The sequence below is a fragment of the Poecile atricapillus genome, chromosome 1, assembly GCF_030490865.1.
Source record: "Poecile atricapillus isolate bPoeAtr1 chromosome 1, bPoeAtr1.hap1, whole genome shotgun sequence".
Lineage (NCBI taxonomy): Eukaryota > Metazoa > Chordata > Aves > Passeriformes > Paridae > Poecile > Poecile atricapillus.
The window spans coordinates 17,424,809-17,445,270 of record NC_081249.1 but is presented as its reverse complement, the minus strand read 5'-3'; the positions used below and the strand labels follow the sequence as shown (position 1 = coordinate 17,445,270).

General features: G+C 41.5%; 1 protein-coding gene across 4 annotated transcripts; it reads right to left on the bottom strand.

Moving 5' to 3' along the window:
- Positions 1 to 202: 202 nt before the first annotated feature.
- ASB11 (ankyrin repeat and SOCS box containing 11) lies at positions 203 to 17,682 on the bottom strand. 4 transcript variants are annotated; one of them, XM_058850632.1, is made up of 7 exons: positions 16,048 to 16,184; positions 14,351 to 14,430; positions 11,375 to 11,482; positions 9,762 to 9,969; positions 9,417 to 9,551; positions 8,306 to 8,497; positions 203 to 5,614 (listed from the first exon to the last, which is right to left on the bottom strand). In XM_058850632.1, exons 1-7 carry the CDS (start codon positions 16,115 to 16,117, stop codon positions 5,490 to 5,492), a joined length of 918 nt encoding a protein of 305 aa, XP_058706615.1. In that variant the 5' UTR covers positions 16,118 to 16,184; the 3' UTR covers positions 203 to 5,489. The 4 variants fall into 4 exon arrangements, with proteins under 4 accessions (XP_058706615.1, XP_058706597.1, XP_058706623.1 ...); XM_058850614.1 differs by lacking the exon at positions 16,048 to 16,184 and adding an exon at positions 17,394 to 17,682 and having other exon boundaries at positions 204 to 5,614; XM_058850640.1 differs by having other exon boundaries at positions 205 to 5,614; positions 9,762 to 9,912.
- Between the last annotated feature and the right edge of the window lie 2,780 nt (positions 17,683 to 20,462).

Below are 20,462 nucleotides of genomic sequence, written 5' to 3'. Positions count from 1 at the left end.
GTTAGTAAACCCTATCCCCCTCATGGGGATTGGTAAACCAGCCTTCAAAGAAATTCAGGGCTATTGTCACTGCCCATAACAATTTGTTCATTGTGACCAGAGTAAAATAGGTATTTAATCAGCATCTAGTGCAAGAAAAGTGCAGAGAACAATACTCCTTCCACCCCCAACAAAAAAAAAAAAAAAAAAGAAAGGATAATTTGGAATCATGTTTGTGAAGCTGCTGGAGAATTATGTGGCAATATAAAATGAGTAAGTCTGTGCAGTCTTTAATTCTTCTCTCCCTAAGACAAAAAACTCACACATTTTACTCACATTCCTAGGACAAAAAAATAAAAGTTAGAACAAGTTTTCTTTGGAAATCTCTACATCTCCTTCCCTTCTCGTTCTGTCTAATTTCTACTCTGTTAAGGCATGTTAACCTCTATAGCCAGCAGGTAGACCTGGCAAAAAGTGAACCATTCACTACAAAACTATACTGCTAGCAAGTCCCTAACAAACAGCTAAAAATATGGCAGGATGCTGCAAAATTCACAGAATCATACAATGGTCTGGGTTGCAAGAGACCTTAAAGATCATCTAGCTCCAAACTCCCTGCCATAGGCAGGGACATCTTCCACTAGACCAGGTTGCTCAAAGCTTCATCCAGCCTGGCCTTCAACATTTCCAGGTGTCCTAAGGAAATTCCATGGTTACTTCAGCCAAGGCTTCCCAGGAACTTCACATTCCCCACCACATCTCCTTGTTGGGGAGAGCAAAGTTCAGCACAGCACCTCTCCTCATTGGCACCTCTATCACTTGGAGAAAGAAGTTATTATTAATGCATTCCAGGAACTTCCTGGTGTGCCTGTGCCCTGCTGCCTTGTCCATCCTGCAAATACTGGAGCAGTAGAAATTCCCCATGGGGTCCAGGGCTTGTGGATGTGAGGCTGTCTGTAAGGGCCTCATCCTTTCAGGCTTCCTGGTCAGCTGGCCTGTAGCATACACCACTATAATGTCCTTTCCCTCCCTCTAACCCTGACCCCAGGGCTCTCAGTCAGCTCCACATCCACAGCCAGGCAGAGATCCATGCACTCCAGCTGGTCACTGACAGAGAGGGAGGCGCCTGCTCCATGTCCCCTCTGCCTGCCCTTCCCAAAGATCCTGTATCCTTCCATTCCAACATCCCAGTCACAGGAGCCATCCCACCACATCTCCATGATGACAATGAGATCATAGCCCTGCAGGTATGACATGCTCTGCTGATTCATGTGTCTCCTCCCTTCCAGATGTTCTCAACTGAATATGCAGATTATGCTTTATTCTGCAAGTCCTGATACCGTTTAATGAAGATTTTTCAGTTTTAAATCAGACATAGTTTTTCATTTGCTGCAATGTGCATCATGAGTTTCTACAAATAGTACAAACTTCAAGAATAAAGGAATTTTCAAGAAATAAAAATCAAATTAGGTAGAAGTTCTGTGTGGAATAATCTGTATTTGACAAGAATATATTATACATCTCATGCAGAACATTAAAAAAAATAAACACAGTGAGAAGCAATTGGCATGTGCGAAATGCTAATTTCTGAAACAAAAAATAAAAATTAGACAAAGGCATCAGGAACCATCACCCCAGGATGCAAGTCAGACAGATTTTTCAGCTAAGAGTCAGTGAACGTATTTAATTTTCATTACCAGACTTGCCCTAATGCCATGCTGGGACACAGCACCAGTATTTTCAATCCAGTAAAGACTGGAAGGATGTTAAATGCCAACAGCAGAGCTGTGCTGCAGGAGAGGGACAGGCATGGGACAGAAGGGTGCTGGGCAGCCCCCGTGCCTCCTGTCCTGCAGAGTAGGCAGGGAGTGGCACTGAGGGGACACTGACCCTGTCTGCAGGGGTTTGCACAGGACAACACAACATTTATTTCTAGCATATGTGGAGAGAAGAAATCTAAATGCCCTGAGGAGGATGTTGCCCTGGCTCAGATTCCCTTGGGGAAGACAAAGTCAGAAGGAGATGATGCTCCCGTCCCACTGCCAAAGTGGCACAGGCAAGGAGAGAGCACACAGGGGGACAGACAGACAGACAGAGCCTCCCTCACAGCCTGCATCTGCCTGGGAAGGTGGGGTGTTGGCACCTTGGGAATTTCAGTTCCTACAGTATAACAACAGGTTTCAACAGTCTAGCATTGCCCTACACTTTTTAATTTCACTCTCTGAATGACAGATTCAACTGGACAGACAGAAATTCAGGGACTGGCAGATCTGCTGTGGAAGTCGAGTCCTAGAGAGGATGGAGGATTGTTAAATGCCAATAACAAAGTTGCATTGTAGGAACAGAAGTCACCTTGAACCCAACAGGCTGGTCAGGAGATCAAAGCAGAGGTCTTTTTGGAGCCAAATCACAATGAAATTTCCTAACTACCTTAAGAAATATTGTTTATTAAGCCCTCCCAAAATGTGTTGGCCTATTTATAGTCACTGTTGTATGTTCCTGAGGACATGGCCCATTGGCCAGAATGCTTGCAGAGAAAACTCTGTGAAAAATTAATCTCAAGTTACAGGGAAACCTGTGGAGCCAGGTTTTGGGCAAGAGACTGAGAAAGCACTGTGTAGCAGTGGAATTGCAGCACATACAAGTGTCTGTATCCCCAGGGAAACCATACCTTACCCAAATAACTGATTTCAGTCAATGATCATAGAATGACAGAGAAGACACCACTTGTTTTAAAGAAAAGAGAGCTTGTGAGATTAGTTTCCCTTCTCCTGCCTTTGGAAAAGCAGCTGACAGATGTTTTCCAAACTCATTTTGAAAAATCACCAAGACTCAATAGCCTCATAGAAAATTGTCCCAGCCTTTCCTTATCCTCACATGACATGGAATTTTTGAAAACAAAAATTAAATACCTCCTCCAGCCATTTCCTCAGTATTTCCATGCATTGTTATGACACAAAGCACAGTCAATGAGAATTAAATGGGTAACTACATATTTTGAGGTAAGAGGAAGAAAGTCTAGGTAAAGTCTGTAATGAGATTTCATAGTCTTAGGACTCCTGAACTTCTCTTCTGATTTATTAAGGCTGTCAGACTCTCTGATACACAGAATTTCAGAAATAATGTTGTCTCCAGGAAGAAGGAAAGGTAAGGTCATTTTTTGTTGGGAAGCTAATATCAGGATAAAACATAGGGCACCTTCTCTTGCTTCTTGAGATAAAACTTTTCTGAGAGGCTGAATAGACTTTGCATTTTCTTAATGGAGATACATTTTTTCAGTTTTAAATCTATGCAAGTGAAATACTGCTCTCATTGATGATCGCAGAAGGAAATCAATTCAGCATTACACATTCTGAAATAGATCTCATAAATTGCCTCAGTCCCTTGATTGCAGTGCAAGTCTGGCAACTCACACAGCTGAGGCTCTGTCTCTATTTAGAGAGAAAGTGGTATTCTCACTGCTACCTTATTAGCAGAGCAGGTGAGTTTGCAGTAAAGATAGAACTGAGAGAGATCTGCTGACATCAGATTAATATAGACATTTCTTTCTTGATAGTATTTTATTTTCAAAGGCTTTTGATAATTTAGTGTTCAAATCTCTGAGATTCATGATGTATTATACCATACAAGGTCATTGATGTCACTGACAACTTTATGGGCAACAGCTCTTGCCATCAGATAACACTCAATATGTGCAAACACAGGCTGAAAACCTCATCCATTTTTGGCTGTAATGTTGAAGGTTCCAGTCTCATGAGCTGCTGAGAGCTCAATTTATCTTACTTGTGCTGAATTAATCATAAAGAAGTATGGCAAACATTAGACCTTTGTCTCAGAGAAACTGTCATGGTGACATTAAGGGATTAGCATTGAACCAGAGACTGCTGCTGCTGCTGGAGCAGGGGCAGGAGCCTGAATGCTGTTGGAAGCCAGTCCTGTATCCAGACTCCAGGAGGCCAATTCTCTCTGACTTAAGATGTATGGGCAGTGAAAATTGGTACCAGTGTGCCTAGCTCATAAAGAAGCTACTACATTTCACAGCCTGAAATGTGTCAGCAGCCTCTTGGACCTGTGAAGTTCAGTGAAATGGAGACAGCCTCCTTTTAATTCTGCTTCCCGTTGTACTACAATTAGTGAAACACCATTGCCTGTCCCATGGAAGAAGTTTAACAAAACTTGGTTCTGAAGAAATGCTTCATTCTCCAGAAGAACCTCCACAGGAAAAATAAACAAGTGTTTACAAAATCAAACAGGCACTGTAAGTGTCACTGAATACCACATTTCTCAATTCAAAGAGGTGCATGCTTTCAGCCCTGCTGTTTCCAAGCTGCTAATCCTCACATTATTTAAACTAATACACAATGGACAGTTATAACACTCTAAAAATCCTTTCTTCTAGGGAGGTAATCAAAGCCTCCAGAATAGGGGGTGAGGGAGAAGACAAGCCTGCAAACCACTCCTGGTGAGGAAAACCCAACATTTATCCATAAACAATCCAGTCCCAAAAGCACAACATTTGGGTGATGCACAATGATCTTTAGTGGCCCTGCTTCTCTCCAGCTCCACAGTCCAAGGACTTACCTTGAGAAATGACAGGCATGCAAAGCCAAAAAAAGGAGTACTCCTTCCTTTGCTTTTCTTTAAACCTTGCAAAGGATGGACAGTGAAATATCACCTACAGTGCCTATAAAAACATTTGAAGTTCTGTCATGGAATTAAACTGTGAAGAAATATTCATGTAATGAATACAGCCAGATCTCAGGTGATATAACTTTGGAGGGATTTTTTCCTAGAAGAGATGAAAGGGTTTTTTAAGACTTTCATACATTTTTGTGTGTTTACTCGAAACCCCTGCACTTGCTTTCATAACATTGCTTGTGCTTCCAAAGACAAGATGTTAGCACTGGGGATAGCTGTGCTCAGGCATATACAGTGGCTGGACAGCCAGAGACCACTGGAAATTGATTGTGCTGCAGTAGACAATAGGAAGAAGATGAAAGGATACAAAATCAAAGTTGATAAAATATGTTCAGTATATTATATACATCTGATGTTTGTGACTGAAAGCTTTCATTTTCACATACTAATGGAAGAAAAACATCCACTGCCTTGATTTTGACACTGAGATTGGACAGACAAAGGGAAGAAGCTGCACAGATACTGTACAAATAAATATAGCCCTAAATGCAGGGGAAATCTCTGTGTGTATGATGGTGAGTGGACATGTGCATATGCATTTACAAATACATGCCAAGTGAGCTGTTTACATAGTAGAACTTCTCAGGCTGGTGTAAGTTGATGTGGCAATAGATTGTGAGGAAACTGTATCCATAATACCATTTACTGCCTGTGAAAAGATGTTTTCAATTTTCACTGTCACACAGCAGCTAATATTTGGCAGCCACAGAAGACAGTGAATGGTGCCTTTGATTTTTTTCTTTGATATAGTAATCTTGGAGTAAACAACCATTTGTTCCTTTTTCTTTCCCAGTCTAAAGACAGTCACTGGCTTATCGATAAAGGAGGAAGTTCTCAAGGGGCTCAGGCAGGTGCAGCCTGTGGACTGTGTATAGGCACGACCGACCCAGATGCCTTCTGATACACAACCGGCACAGCTGGGCAAGGCTGGCAGGACCTGGGGGGGAGAGATAAAAGGCAAGAATAAGCACCCTCAAACCCACCACCACTATGAGTCAAAGCAGCAAACACCAGCAAGATTTGCAACCCAGACCAAGCACTACCTAACGACTTGATGAAGTCAGGGAGAGTTAGATACATTATTGTTCATATTTAAGTTGTGTTGTCAGAGTTGGTTCAGCAATTTGAAAACTGTGAACACTAAATACCTTTTTTGATATGCACAGCTAGGCTGTTTGGCATCTTTTCTTGAGCAAACACCTAAAACACCATAAAGTGTCTGCACTGGAGAGAGAGCTCATTGCTCCTCAACACATTTCTGACTGTGTCACCTAATTTTAGCTAAGTCTGACTGAAGGGAAAACTTTTGAAGAAAGGTCTCAGAATATAAAATCTTCAAATTTTTTTTTTCAAAAAGATGTTGGGGATTAAAGAAGAAAAGAAAAAGAAAAAAAAAAGAAGCAACCAAAAAAATTTAAGATGAGAAGATGAGAAATCTTTTTGCCCTTCCCTTGCTGTATGTTAGCACACTTATTAAACATCAGTGGTTGAAAAGCTGTCAGTGGTCTCATCCTGGGCAGTGGCTGGCACAGTGATGCCCATAGTGGTGCTGCCCACAGTGGTGCTGCCCTGGTGTTTTCCCAGCAGGGTGACCAAGGGCTGTCCCCTCCACAGATCAGGTGAAGAACGTGCCAGGCACAAACCCTCTGGATATGAAGCTCCATTGCTTCTGCAACCACAAGCTTGTACATACAAGTGCACCCTGCTACTGAATGTGTCCCTGCCTCCCCTTCACTTTCCTCTTGCCAGAGCTGCTCCAGGTGAACTTTTACACCTGCCCAGAGGTGCTCAGTTTGTGAACCCTCTCTTGCCCTTTCTCTACAGTTTCTGTCCAAACAGTAGCAATCACAGCAGACTTTGACAAGTAATAGGTAAAGATGTGGGCTTAAAGGCCTGTCCTTATATTTTACAGGTAAGCTTCATAATCTGTTCTTTTACTACAGGAAAATTTAGGAGCTTAAACAGGCTGATAATATCCCCTCTGAGAAGAAATTAATAGAAAAACATAGGATATATAAAAAATAATATTTGTACTACTGTCACTGGAAGTGAAGAAAGAAGCTATCATCTCCTAAAGCACTTAGGAAAATGGACACATTTTATATTTCACATCACTTAATAGCTAGTGGGAGGAGCAATTAAAGGGACTCATCTAAGTTTCCTCAGTGGAGAAGTTAGGGGTTGAGAAACTCTTTAGCCTGGGGTACTTATTTCAAGCAGAAGGATGTCAGAAAACACAGAAGTAGGGAAAAAGAATAGTTGCATATAGCAAAATATCTGAAAGTGGGACCAAAGGTGAGAAAACTGAGGAAACTTCGTGCCTGAAGAACAAAGTCAGCAGGAACTGAAATGCCTTTAGAGCCTTTCTGACTGTAAGGGAGAAGAAGATGACAAGCTGAGACTGGAAATCAAAAGGAAAGTTTGGGAAGAGAAAATTATTAATATTAGGATATTTCTTTATCTGCACAAACTCAGATTCGCACAGGACAATGGTAGCAGGGCACTTGGCAGCACTGCCTTTGCTCCCACAGTCTGCCACTGAGCCATGGGCAACTCAGGTATGGGGAAAGAAGTCACACAAGGTGAGAAGCATTCAAACAAAATTCCTCCCAGAAAGTTTTAGACGTGACAAATTAAAGCTCCACATGAAAAAACATGAAGAAAAGGAACAGGACAGAAGGATATTAAGCCAATGTTTAATTTCCTCCATAAAGGTCACTTGTGTTCAGAGGGTCAGCACAAAGCCTGTGTGCAACAGTGACATTTATTCATCTACCAGGCAGGAGCTGTTTGGAAGTGGGTTTTTGTGCACGTCGTGCTTTGGTCTCTGGTGGGTTGTGAGCAGGCTCAGGAAGGTGAGGCTGCCTTGCACGGGTGGAGCACCATCCACCCTCTGAGTCAGGGAGCCTCAGGGGGACACAGACCAGCTAACAGGGTACCAGGGAGCTGGGAAACACGGAGATTAGAGGAGGGGGGAGCTGATTCAGGAAGCACATAGCACGGGGATATTGCTCTTGGATGCATTAAGTTCTGACCAAATGTTGTGCCGGTGAAAACGGCACAAGTGGATCCTGATTCATTTCTGCTCAGAGGTTTCTTCCAGTAAACTGGAAAGATAATTAATTGCAGGAAGCCTGGAGGTGAACAGCAAAGTGCTGGTCTGTGCTGGGATTTCAGCCCCAGAAACCACATGGAAGAGCTGTGAAGCTGAAGAGTCACCTGGCAAGGAGCTCTGCTTTCTCCTGGCAACCGAGGACACACTCACGCATTGAGCCATGGTGCAAGGCTGAACACTGGATGGTGCACTAAAATATTATCTTTTGATAAACTTTCATGGTAGCTTTTAACCCTAGGAGTCCCACTAAGTAAATATGTATGATTTTCCTCCAGTAGACAGGAAAAGAAAGCATAGAATAACTGACTGATTTACCTGCTAAAACCATAGTACCAGGTGGCAGATCTAGCAACAAAACAGATTTCTTTGTCACATGTTGGAGGTTTGAAGGCAGCAGAGAAAGTAAGAGAATTTAAATAGCACATTACTTTCAAAAGCAGTTAAGGAAATCTACTTAGGTAAAGGATATAAATACTGCTTTACTTAAAAAAGGAAAAGAAAGGAAACCATTACCTTCCCGAAGCAGAAGCACCTGCTCCACTTTGCTGTGGGGCGTGGCAAGATCCAGGGCACATTTGAGGTCAGCATTTTTGCATTTCGGGTTAGCACCATAGTCTGTCAGCAAGACAACTATCTCTACACTGGATTTCCTTGCTGCCATATGCAGGGGGGTATCTAATCTCTTCCCCATGTTCACATTGGCTCCTTGGGAGAACAAGAGCTCATGGTTAGACCTGGTAGGCATCACGGACTATCTGAATCTGCATCACACAGGCTGGTTTCCACCAGTAGCCTCAATAAATGGAAGGGATGGATGGCAGCCAGGGCTTCCCCCATGTCTCAACAGCAGCTGTGCAAAGCTGAGCAGGTCAAACACCTGCTTTGTAAAAGTGCTCTGGGCTACCAAACCCTGTCTGCGATGCTCAGAATTGAGCAGCTGACCTTCAACCCCATACATATTCAAAGTTTACCATATGCTCTTTAAAGTTGTTAATGGCATAAAATCTAACATGGATGATGTTGATTTAATTGACAGGGGTACAAAAAAAAACCCTGAAACCTTTAGGTATCTCATTGTTATAACTCTGGAAGCACAGGAAGCAAAATGCTTGCCCCAGGCTGGCTCGCACAGCAGGGCTGCACTTTGAGCAGGTGTAAGTCAGCTAATGCACACTGACAGCAAAAATTTATGCTAGTTCATAGCCTGTGCTTGGACCTGCAGTGATTATTCTTCCAAGCAGCTTTACTGCTGCCCTCATCACCCACTGAGGAGGTGAAGTTAATGGTTCTGATAAACTGCTATGTTAAGCAAGATTTTATTTTGGTCAGTAATATTAGTCAGCATTTTCTGTGCTTCCTGTTATGCTAGAAAACTAAAAGAATTCCGTTTTCACATTCAGATAGCCTGAGGGAGGTGTCTGTAATTAAGAAAGCTTTTCATTTAGGAAATCATAATTTCGTTATCAGCACAGGGGAAATTTTTAATGGCCTCAAATGAGTCAAGCTCCCAAACAACTCTTGTGGAAATAACCCATGACGTTTAAAGTAGAGCGGCAGCTCAGAGAGACCAGCAGTGCTGGCTCACACCACCACAGCTCTCTCCCAGCCCCCTTTCTAGGTGTACCTAGCTCCAAAAGCTTTTTGACACATTCTGTCCTCTGGTATGAGCAGGCCATGTAGAGAGGGGTCCCATGCTGAGGGTCTTCTTGGTCAATGTCAACCGCATGGGCCAGAAGAGTCTCCATGCACTCCCTGTGACCTGTGGAGAGAGGAGCTGTCACTGAACTGCTGCAGAGCAGAGCACACCCAGATACAACTGAGAGGCACAAGGGCTGTGAAAAAGCCAAGCCTGTTGATCTGTACTGGTATGGAAATAATTATTTTTTTAATGCTTTGTCAACCACAAGAGACAGATTTGTCATGTAGTTATTGTTGGCTTCGCTCACACCCCTCACACCCAGAACATCACCTCTCTTGACTGCTTCATGGATGGGTGAAGGCAGGTGGGTCCCCAGCTGCGCCTTGGCTCCAAATTCCAGCAGCATGTTGACACAGGCTGCACTGCCGCTGCAGCAGGCGTTGAACAGAGGAGTGATGCCGTCAATGGTGGCTGCATTGACCTGCAGTGGCAAGACACACTCGGGATAATCCGGTTTAACGCCCTTGCAACACGCCTCCTGTGCACACCAGAAGTGCGCCAGAGTGAGACTCTTGTCTTGCGTAATTTCAGGAATTATTATATTTACAACTTTCTGAGTTACATGTTGTGACATAACATATATAACATTCTCCTTTGATGTCTGCCCTCTTTCCCAGATGTTAGTGCCATAAGGCAGAAACCCTGCCTGCCATGAATGCTCCTGCTGGAGCTGCTAAAACATGCAATTTTTTAGTATTATTTTTTTTTAATGTGAAGAAATTGATTAACTTCAAGATTGTTTAGTTTGCACCAGCCTCAAGGTGGAATAGCCTCAAATGAAAATGGCTCTGCTTTTTAAATGAAAACATTTGCTTTCTGTTTAATACTTTCACCTGAAAACACATTTCTAGCAACAGAAATTTTCATAGAAACGTAATCCCATACAGAAAAGGAGCTTGAAGGAGTTGATGTGCATGTGGACGTCTATGAAAGACAGAAATTTTCTTCCCCAACTTCAGAGGTAAAGACTAGGCAAGAACCACTATTGCCTTTCTCCATTGGGACAGCAGAACTGTAGATCACAGAATCACAGAATATGCTGAGTTGGAAGGGACTCATCGGGATCATGGAGTCCAACTCCTGGCCCTGCACGGGGGAAGAGTCACACCATGTACCTGTTGATGCTGTGTTTAACTATGTAGCAAGCCCTCAGGGCCAAGTTATAAAGCAAATCTGCATGTTTTTAACTCTGTGGCACACTGGGGAAGAGCAACAGATTATGCAAGCACATGCCAATTTGTAAAATTTCCACTGCCCTCACCTCCTCCCAGTGTCATCCGGCAGGTGTGGCTGGAGCTGCCCGAGGCATTAGAGGTCTGTTGCTGCCTGGTTTCTTGCCATATAAATTTTACTTGAAAACAAACTTGACATAAAAATATTCTTATATGTTTCATCCATTCCTTAATCTCCATTGTGAACATGTATTCTGCCTTAGGTCCAGCTGTGGGAATTGTTATTTTATTAGCAGATAAAATGTTTTATTGCTTCAAGCACATCCATTTCTACTTACATAAGACTCCCAAACCTTCCCATAGAAAACCAGATGTAATTCCAGTGATCACTGAGGAGGAGGGAGGGGGAGGTTAAAGGTGTGAGTTACTTTCTTCAAGGTTATTTCACTTAGCATCTTTCATTCATTTTCTATCAATTGTGATGATGTTTCACACACAAAGGGAAAACAAATGAGAATAATGGGATGATACAAGGGGGAGTGAAATCTATCTCCCAGGGAAACAGAACACTGTTGCATTTTTCCACATTTCTGTCTGAGATATCCAACTGCATTTTGGCCCTGCCACACGGACAGCACTCCAACATTCCCGGTGATGTGGGGAGCATCCATTCCAGGTGCCCGTGTCCCCAGTGGCGTCCCCAGGCCTTACCTGGGCACCGTTTTCCAGCAGCAGCTTGGCGCAGGCGACGTGGCCGCCCAGGCAGGCCTCGTGGAGAGCCGACACACGGTCTGTCGTCACCAGGTTCACATTGAAACCCTGCAAGGCACGGCCAGGGGTGTGTGGTGTGTGTCCAGGGAAAGGGCTCAGGGGGGATTGGTGCTGTTCAGTGATTCCCTTCTTGTCCCCAGAAACCACAGCTGGTGGTGGGGTTAAAGAAGGAGCAATTATAAGCTACACCTTCTATTTCTAGCTCTTTATGATGCACTATCAATTGCAGGAAAGACATCACATTTCTTTAACTTATAAGGGTGGCATTCCCTTCCCTATTAAGTCCTGCACCAGGAGCTACAGCTGGAGGGATTCGCCTCCCTGAATGAGGATGCTTCTGGCACAGGTATCTGCAGCTCAGCTGGAGCTGGCAGCTCCCTCAGTGGGGAGAAACAGGATTCCCTAGGATATGATACATCCCATGCTGAAGCAGCTGTTTCCAGCAGGGCAGAGGAATTGTATCCTAAAAGTTCTTTCATTCACTTCAGGGGGTACCCAAGTGTGTTTCATTCAGAGGTAATAAGTACCTGGTAAACCTGTAAGAGAGATAAGTCAAATCCCACCCACAAATCAGTTCCTCTTATCTGACCATCGAGGAAGTGTTTTACACTGGGAGAAAGAACAGTGATTTACAGATGCCTTATTACAGGTATTTCCCTAATTGACAGTTGCCATATCTAAGACAAACCAGACATACTCACAAAGGGGAAAGCAGTTGTCATATGTGTTTTCCTCTGAATAAAACCGAATCTCCTGGTAATTAAAATTTTAAAATCATGTATGAGAGCAGGCCTGGAATCAGCTCCATTGCCTGTTTGATGTCATATTTTGAAGCACAGTTGATGTCTGCCCGACGTGCTATAGACAGGGCAGCTCACGAGATGGCAGCAATGCACTTTTTGGTACACAGTACCCAATGCTATGAGCAGAAAGGAATATCTGGGAGTAACCTCACATGGCAAAAAAGTCAGCAATACTGATGCCATGAGTATTAAAAACACTAAACACTTCAGGCTAAGAATTATATGATAGAAAAACAATCTCTTTTAGTCATGTGAAAATATTATTAATGCAAAAGTTGTTGGCAAAATTTCTCATGCATTACAATGGTGCTAGGGGAATAGATAAAACCTTGAAAAAAATACAGATTCTTCCATTTTCTAATTGTATGGTTGTTTCATACTTCATGATCAGCATATTCCTTCAAGATTTATTTCTTCTAGAGGCTTCTAATAAGGAGACCTATCCTCAATCATTATTCATATATAAATGTATATATATATATTTAACAAATAAAACAGTCATATCAAGTGAAAGAATAAGCACTGATATATTGGGAAAAACAGCAATTCCTTCCATTACAAAATGGAGAATAAGTTGTAGATCTTACAATGGCTCTTTGCCAAACATCACTCATGATAAATCTTGTTTTCAATGCACATGAAAAAGCAAACTCTTTTTTCAGACCTTGAAACAGATGTTGGTGAGTTCTTGAGCCATTTTAAATCTCCGGGACTACATCACCTCCCTATGTCCAGGCATTCCCTGTGCAGACAGAGCCTCAGTGGCTCTCTTGAAATCTGTGGTGCTGCAATAGAGACTTTTGAGTGTCCCACAGATACTCAAGTACAGTCCCATACTTCATTTCAGGCTCATAGTGTAACTGTATTGGGAGCAATGAGCAATGATTATGCTGCTCCATGAAAAACTTCATCCCTTCATTTATCAGTCTGTGGTGACTCAGCTCCAGGTCAGGCTCTACAGACACTGCTGGGACAAGCAAGGACCTTCATCTTTTACTCACAAAATTAAATGTCTTCAGGAAAAGGAGAAAGGGTGGATTAACTAAAGGATATAACCACACCACTGGGTGCTTCCTCAGCGTACATCCATGCACAGTGAATAACCAGGGTATCTGGTGAGTAACCACAACAACAGCTGCTCCACAAAGCAAGTGGTGTAAGGTCAGCATAAATGGAGATAGGAGGGTCAGAAAACCATCAAAGCCCTAAATGAATAAAGCATCTTTCTTTTTATCTCTAGCCTCCATCACTTCCTTTTCCATAAAAATCACTTTATGTCAGCAGGTGAAGGAAAGAGGAGTCAGAAAACTGAAGGATGAATAGAGTCTGTAAACAGCATCTTTTTTTAGCTGCAGCTATGCCTCAAGAGATATCTGGAGAGCAGGCCTTCACACTTGAAGCTCCACTCCTTGAGGATGTTGTCCATTAGAGCTGTGGCCCCTTGTAAAAATTATTTACCTTGACTATAAAAAGTCTGAGAGCCAAGTCAAAGGCTTTACACTCGGGGAATTAATTTCCCTGCAGTTGCCTTGGGGGCAAGAGGGAGAGGGGGACAGTTACCTATTCATGCTAGATGAGGACAGTGAGTTTAAGCAAAGGTCATAAGGAAGATGGTTGGCAGAGCACAAGGAACCATAACCTATCTCTTTTCACATCCAACTTCTTTTCCTTCTCACGTATTCTCTCCTCCTGTCTTCCTTTTGCCTGAACTCGGTTCCTTTTGGAGCAGGGGGTTTCAGGCACACTTTATAAAAGACAAGGTGCACTATTACAAATTTTTACTGTTTTGGGTTTTTTTTTAAATAGCCTACACATATATATGTATTGTTGCTATTGTCAAGCCTAGTTGCATGGTTCATAATTGAGAAAGAGCCCAAGGATCACTGTTTATTATATAGAAAGCTGCAAGCTCTGATAGTCTGTCCCAGGCTTGTCCCCAGCTTCTTAGCTGAGCAAACTAATACATGTCCAGAGGTGTTTGTGCTGATATATTATTCATACAGCCATATTTCTTATGCCCTGTTGCAGTCTATTACCAGCTCACCAGCCCATAAATGCAATTCATGTGAAACCATCCTGCTTCCCAGCCTTTTCTTTACCTGTGGGCTTTTACCTGTGCAATCAAGGTTTTCAGGGAGAGAAGACGTCCCTGGAAGGCAGCATCATGAAGAGGGGATCGGTCTGCCCAGCTGCCTGAAACAGCAAATGCATGGAAGATAATTCAGGTATGCAGCAAAAGCAGATCTTGGGAAGCACAGCCACGTGTAAATGCAGATCAGGACTGAAATCAATGTGGGCTCGGTGGTGAAACCCTTTGATGAATTGATTTCAGCAGAGCAGCTGAGGGGTCAGCAATCTTGAGAAAGCTGGCTGCTCACTAAGGGACCAAAACAGAAGCTTCTTGGCAGAACTTCTAAAAGAACAGCTAAAAACATGTTTCAGAAAAAATCACGAGTTTAGTGCTGCTGGGTCTCACATGGAGACTTCAGAACCCTGCAATTTTCCTACTCAAAACCGTATCAGCCTTCACCTTTCCTTGGGAGCTCTTGTCACAAATTGCATCCCAGCTTCTCTGACACTTTGTTAAAAGCCTCATAGCGGGGTTGACTTGTCCATCAAATGAAGACTGGCATGTCCTTGGCAGTTTTATTTCCTGAACTGACAATTTCATAAATAATATCCTCCCTCTCAGACTACCATGTAACAGGTTTAATCATCCTCTTCACTGAAATGTTTTAGAAAACATGGAAAAACAAATTCTGCCTGAAGGCTTTACCTTACTCCTTTAATAATTTGGAGATGCTGAACTGTTCAGACTCCTTCATGTAGGCTTGCTTGCCCTTTTTCTTATCTTAATCTATTTATGTGCCAAGAAAAAATAAATCTTTAGCCTCACTACTACCCACAGGGATAGACATTCAGCTCAGGTTAAATCCCTGCCACTCAAGTAGAGAGCAAATTTACTTGTCCTATACTAAAATTTATACCCATACTGTGACGCAGTGTGTAGTAAGTATTTCTCCAAAGGCCAGCTGCATTTCCAGTGCCACAGGACAGAAGCAATGCCAGTGTTTGCATTCACACTCTGTTGTACAGCAAACCCATGGGCACTGTACTTGAAACCCTTGTCCTGTTTAATTTTTTCAGCTATGCCACACACCAGAGAGAATGGAAAGGGTGATTTATCTCCATTTCAAATGCTACCCAAGGCAGGGAGAAATCAATGAGAGGAACGACCACATCCTTGGGGACTTGAGGCCAAGGACACAGCAGAGGTTTTACCCTTGGCCAAAGGAGTTTTGTTAACCAAGGACCAGGATGCACTTCATCTATTGGGGTTACAGTTTTAACTGTAACTTTTGTTTCCATTTATTTATGAGCACTTCCTGGGCTCCTAATGCAGGAAACTGGCATGGAAAGACCAGCTGGCACAATATATGGCAGGGCTCTGAATAACACATCAATCAAAATGACAGAAACAGGAACCAAGTACGGACCAAGAAACATCTTCCTGAAAACATTCCAAATACCCCACACCTCTCATCATGACTGAAATAAGCAGGCTTGGTTCAGAAAGTTAGAAGACATCACAAGTGACAAAGCCCAGAGCCCTTAAACAGCAGGAAGATTCAGGAGTTACTCAGACAGCAGAGCTGCAGGGCCTTATTTAACCTTTTATGCAGAGTATAAGACGTGCGAGTGCGTGTTCTCACATGCATTTCCAGGGCATTTCCAATGCATGTGTATGCACACACAGCCTCAGGACAACACACACTGCTGCACAGCTCCATGCCAGCCACCACAACCTACCTCCCTGAAAGGTGTGGCAAATATAGTTCCCATACGGGGCACATCTCCCCTTCTCAGCTGGGAGCGACATGACTGGAAGTGCTCTTTTTAAATGCCTACAGATAAATTACACAGCCCTGCTGCTGCCGTGCTACTTCACTGCAAAGAGAAAAGGTTGTGGAGCTCTGACTGTAATATGATACAGTGCCCCAGCAACAACATCACATGATCTTACATTTTGTAAGATTATCCTTAATGGCTTTCTGCAATTGGCAACTTGCAGATAAAAATATGTTACGGCCTGCTGAATTTCAAGGCACCTCAATAAGAATCCACTTGAAGGAAAAGCTGCTGTTCAGCACATGCCAGACTACGATTGCATAAAGGAAACAATTAATAAATGATTTGAGCTACATTCTAGAGTATAAAAAATAAATTAATAACCAAGACATGCCTGCATATATACAGGCTTCATTACAGATTTGTCAAAAATGCTTGTCTGCAGTATTTCTCTTGGCCAGATGTTAATCTCCCTGCTTTGGGTGGCCATCCCACTCCATTTGTGCTCTGATGCCATTCCTGTGTCTGTTCATGATGGCACAATCACAAAGCAAGTGCCCAACATAGAAATATGTGATGTCACAATACTGATAAGAATCTTCAGTTAGGAAAACAAGTCCTCATTAACAGTAAATTGAAAATACTGTGTCATTTTAATTAGTGGAATTAACAGGAATGCAAAAACATGCCTATTCATTATTATGGCAGTGACATGAAGGATTAAAGTCTTGAACTTGAAATCTAAGGACTTGAAAAAAAAACCAAAACCATGACCTACGAAGTAACTTATGAAATATAATATAATCTAGTGCTGTGTATTTTTCAGAACAATTTTAGCTGCATTCATTTTTATCATCTGATTTAACAAAACAAGGATTCTTGGCTTGGATTCACAAAATCATTAGTTATACCCTCCTACATCTCCTTTCAGAAAATCAATGTTAAAACTTTTCTCTAAATATTCTCTGGCAGTAAAACTGTATGTTTAGTAAAACCATCTGGAACCACTGACAAAGGACACCTTGCACCTGAGAACAATATTTTTATTTACCATAATGCTTTGAGCAAATGTTGTCCTCTTTCTAGCTGGGTAATTGTTGAGAGTCTCATATTTTGCACACCTAAATCATGCCAACACATACTGACACTGCAAAGACCAGAAATGGGAGGCACTTCAGGTTAAAACACCCATGCATTTAGCAAAAAAACCCCTCATTTCATGGTAACTCACTGATTTAAATCCTCAAGTTACAAAAATGTGGCAAATAAAAATTTCAATGTTAGATAGTACATTTTTTTTACTTTACCTGGGACTATTCCATAGATCTCTTCTGCTATCCTGGCAGCTTCTTTTCTGTTGCCTTTAACAATATAGAAATGGGTCAGCAAAGCCAAGGAAATCTTAATTAAAAGCTTGAAGCAAAACAAAGCAAAAATGGCAAAATAAATGTTAGTGAAAGAATGGAGTATAGAACTGCCCTCCATTTTGGTTTTCCCTTTGAATAGTTTCTCAGGTTGGCTAAGTTGCACTGGGCTATTCTTGGTATCATATGTCATCTATTTTAAACCCGTCAGAACCTGCTGTTCCTCAGTTACCAAAAATACATCCTGGTTTTATTTGGTATGAGGTGTTTGATACTAAATAACAATATCAAGGATAAGATATTCTGAAGAACTCTGCATACAGGAAACAAATGAGAAAATCCTTTCCAAACCTACATAAATGAGAATAAATTTTCAGACAGATGCTGTCCATACCACCTGAAGGCCTATACATCTACATTAGATTTATTCTCCGAGGTAGCAGTGCCATTTACAAAGACTGCATAGATAGAGTTGCAGATATTGTTCAGAGATGCTGCAAAAAGAATACTTTTCTGTCTTTTCCATCTCAAGAACAGGTCTTGCTGGTACTCAGATACAGAACAAAGGCAAACATGTCAAAGAAAAGCATTATCATGAGAGAACTTGAAATAAACCTGCATGGCCAAAGCCAGGGCTAAGAAGTCAAAGTTATTCTAGGAGGAGAAAAATACATTGAAATTGCACAAAAAGAAACACATGTTAACATTCAGTTTTTTCCATTACCCGTGGATAAAGAATGGTGTCCATTGATATCTCTTGCAAACAGCATTCTCTGTTTTGGAAATATTTTTACATTATCGTTCATTGATTCCAAGGTGTAATATTTGAAATTGAACATGATGCACCCTTTCTTTAACTGCTCTTTTTACTTTCTGAGGGCACATGGCTTCCATAGAGAATAAAGTTATTTTTCTGTGTGTATTTATTTGAGTCGATGTAGAACACCCCATCTCTTTTTATTATAAACTGTTATTTATTCCTATTATCCTATATGTACCACAGGAGGAGGATTTATTTCTTACTTGATTTCCCTCTTTGTCCAGGTTCTCTTAGCCTTCAATTCCAACATCTGGCAAGGAAAAGAGCAGGATAATTCCTCTCTTAGAGTTCCCAAAGAGATGGTGGATAAGCACACGGAAATTATACAGCAAATTATTTCTCTGGGCATTTTAGATGTAATTTCTTTTGGTTTATAGCAATACAGCTGGTTTAGTACCTTGCTGTCTTCAGTGCTCAGCCCTCCCAGGTGCACTAAAATGCAATATGAAATATGTGCAGAGATAAAACACCCCAAGCAATCTTCTCAAGTGAACCAATTTTTCTAAAATTCTGAATTAAACCAAGTTATTACATTCTTATATTACTTAACTCCTTACAAAAGTATTACATCTACCTTTCCTCATATAATAGTATTATATACCTGTAGAAACTAAATACTTATGAATCCAAAAGAGGAAAATTTCTTCTTTTTAATCACTTTAATAGTTTGCCACAGGACAAGACAGTTGAAGATACAGATTACAGGACAAGAGACATTCAGTTAAGGAATCACAGAAAAACATATTGGTTTATTGGCAGTTAATTCTGCTCAGCTGAGAAACAAAGAGGAGAAATTAGGAAGCAAAGGTGGACCAAAAAAAGGAACAATCAGCCCAGAAAAATCTCATCATGAAAAAATTCCTCCTGAAGCCAGAGGAATAGCAAAAGCTGTAAGGAACAGAATGTAGGATGCAGAGAAAAAGAACACATAAAAAACATTAAGACCATTACAAAGTAAAGTCAGCCTAAATGATAGAGAAATCTTTCTCATGTAGGATTTACAAAACTGCCTCTCAACAGGAGACAAGCAAGAAGGAGGAGCACCTTTTAAGAGAAAAAACAGAAAATTGGCTTTTGGTTGCAAAGGAGATTAATTGATTTCTTTCATAATCAGCCCACTAGATGGTATGTAGAATTGTACATAAAACTCAGGAAAAGTATGGAAAATCAGGTGATTTTCACTGAAATTCTCTTATCCCTAATGGAATAATACCAAAGAGCTCTCCAAGTGCTCTAGAAAGCCATGAGAAAATTTGACTGCTTGGAAGCAGTCACTGGAACATGAGTCTCCCCGAAGGACAAACTCTATTTGTATAGCAGCAAAATCACCCGCCTGGCTTCAGAACAAGACAAATAAAGATTTTCAGTTAAATTATTGAGTGAGTCATTTGAGAAAAACTTGCGTGATCTCTTAATCTGCTCTTAGTGTACAAGAGCACTAGGAAAATTACTGCAGTGGATGTAAAAGAAAATCATCATTGGGAAGACAGCTGAACAGCATGGTGGAAAGTATGAATACTGGTGAAGGTGGTAGTCAGGCAAACCACAGCAAGATCGGGTGTGACCACTAAGAAATCTCTGGTATTTTTGAAACTAGAGATGAGCAACGTCGTGTAGGCGTGAGAACAGGCGGAACACGAGCAATGACAGTGCAGACACAGGATTGTCATCGTTCCTCCCTTGCTCTTTTAAGCATCACTGCTGTGAGCTGAACGAGGTGGATTGTGCAATTCCATTGATAGACTTGAGTGAACAAGTCAGCCCCCTGTAAAAAAAACACTGAGAACTTCTGCAAGATGCCCAAACTGCTCCATGATCCACTCTTCTCTAATTCTAGGATAATTACTAAATTGTTAAATCAAAATATCCAAAAATACATTAATCCTTTAAAAAAATTGTCATGAGATGATAAATAGAAGTATTTTAGCTAGATCCTCAAAAAAACTGGAAAGGTAATGTTAGTTTACAAACATGCAAGGAATAAGCAGAAACAAAAAGGCACTCCATCTTAGAAAACAACTCATTTTCAGTAAGATTCACCTTAACTTCATCCAAAGTTATGGAAGAAATTTTTAGGGACAAAGTTCTAGGGAGAAATATCAGATGTAACCTGAAGAATTTGGCAAGGAAATAAAAATTTGAAGGATCCTTATCTCAAAGAACTTCAAAGAGGAATTGGTCTGTTCTTACGC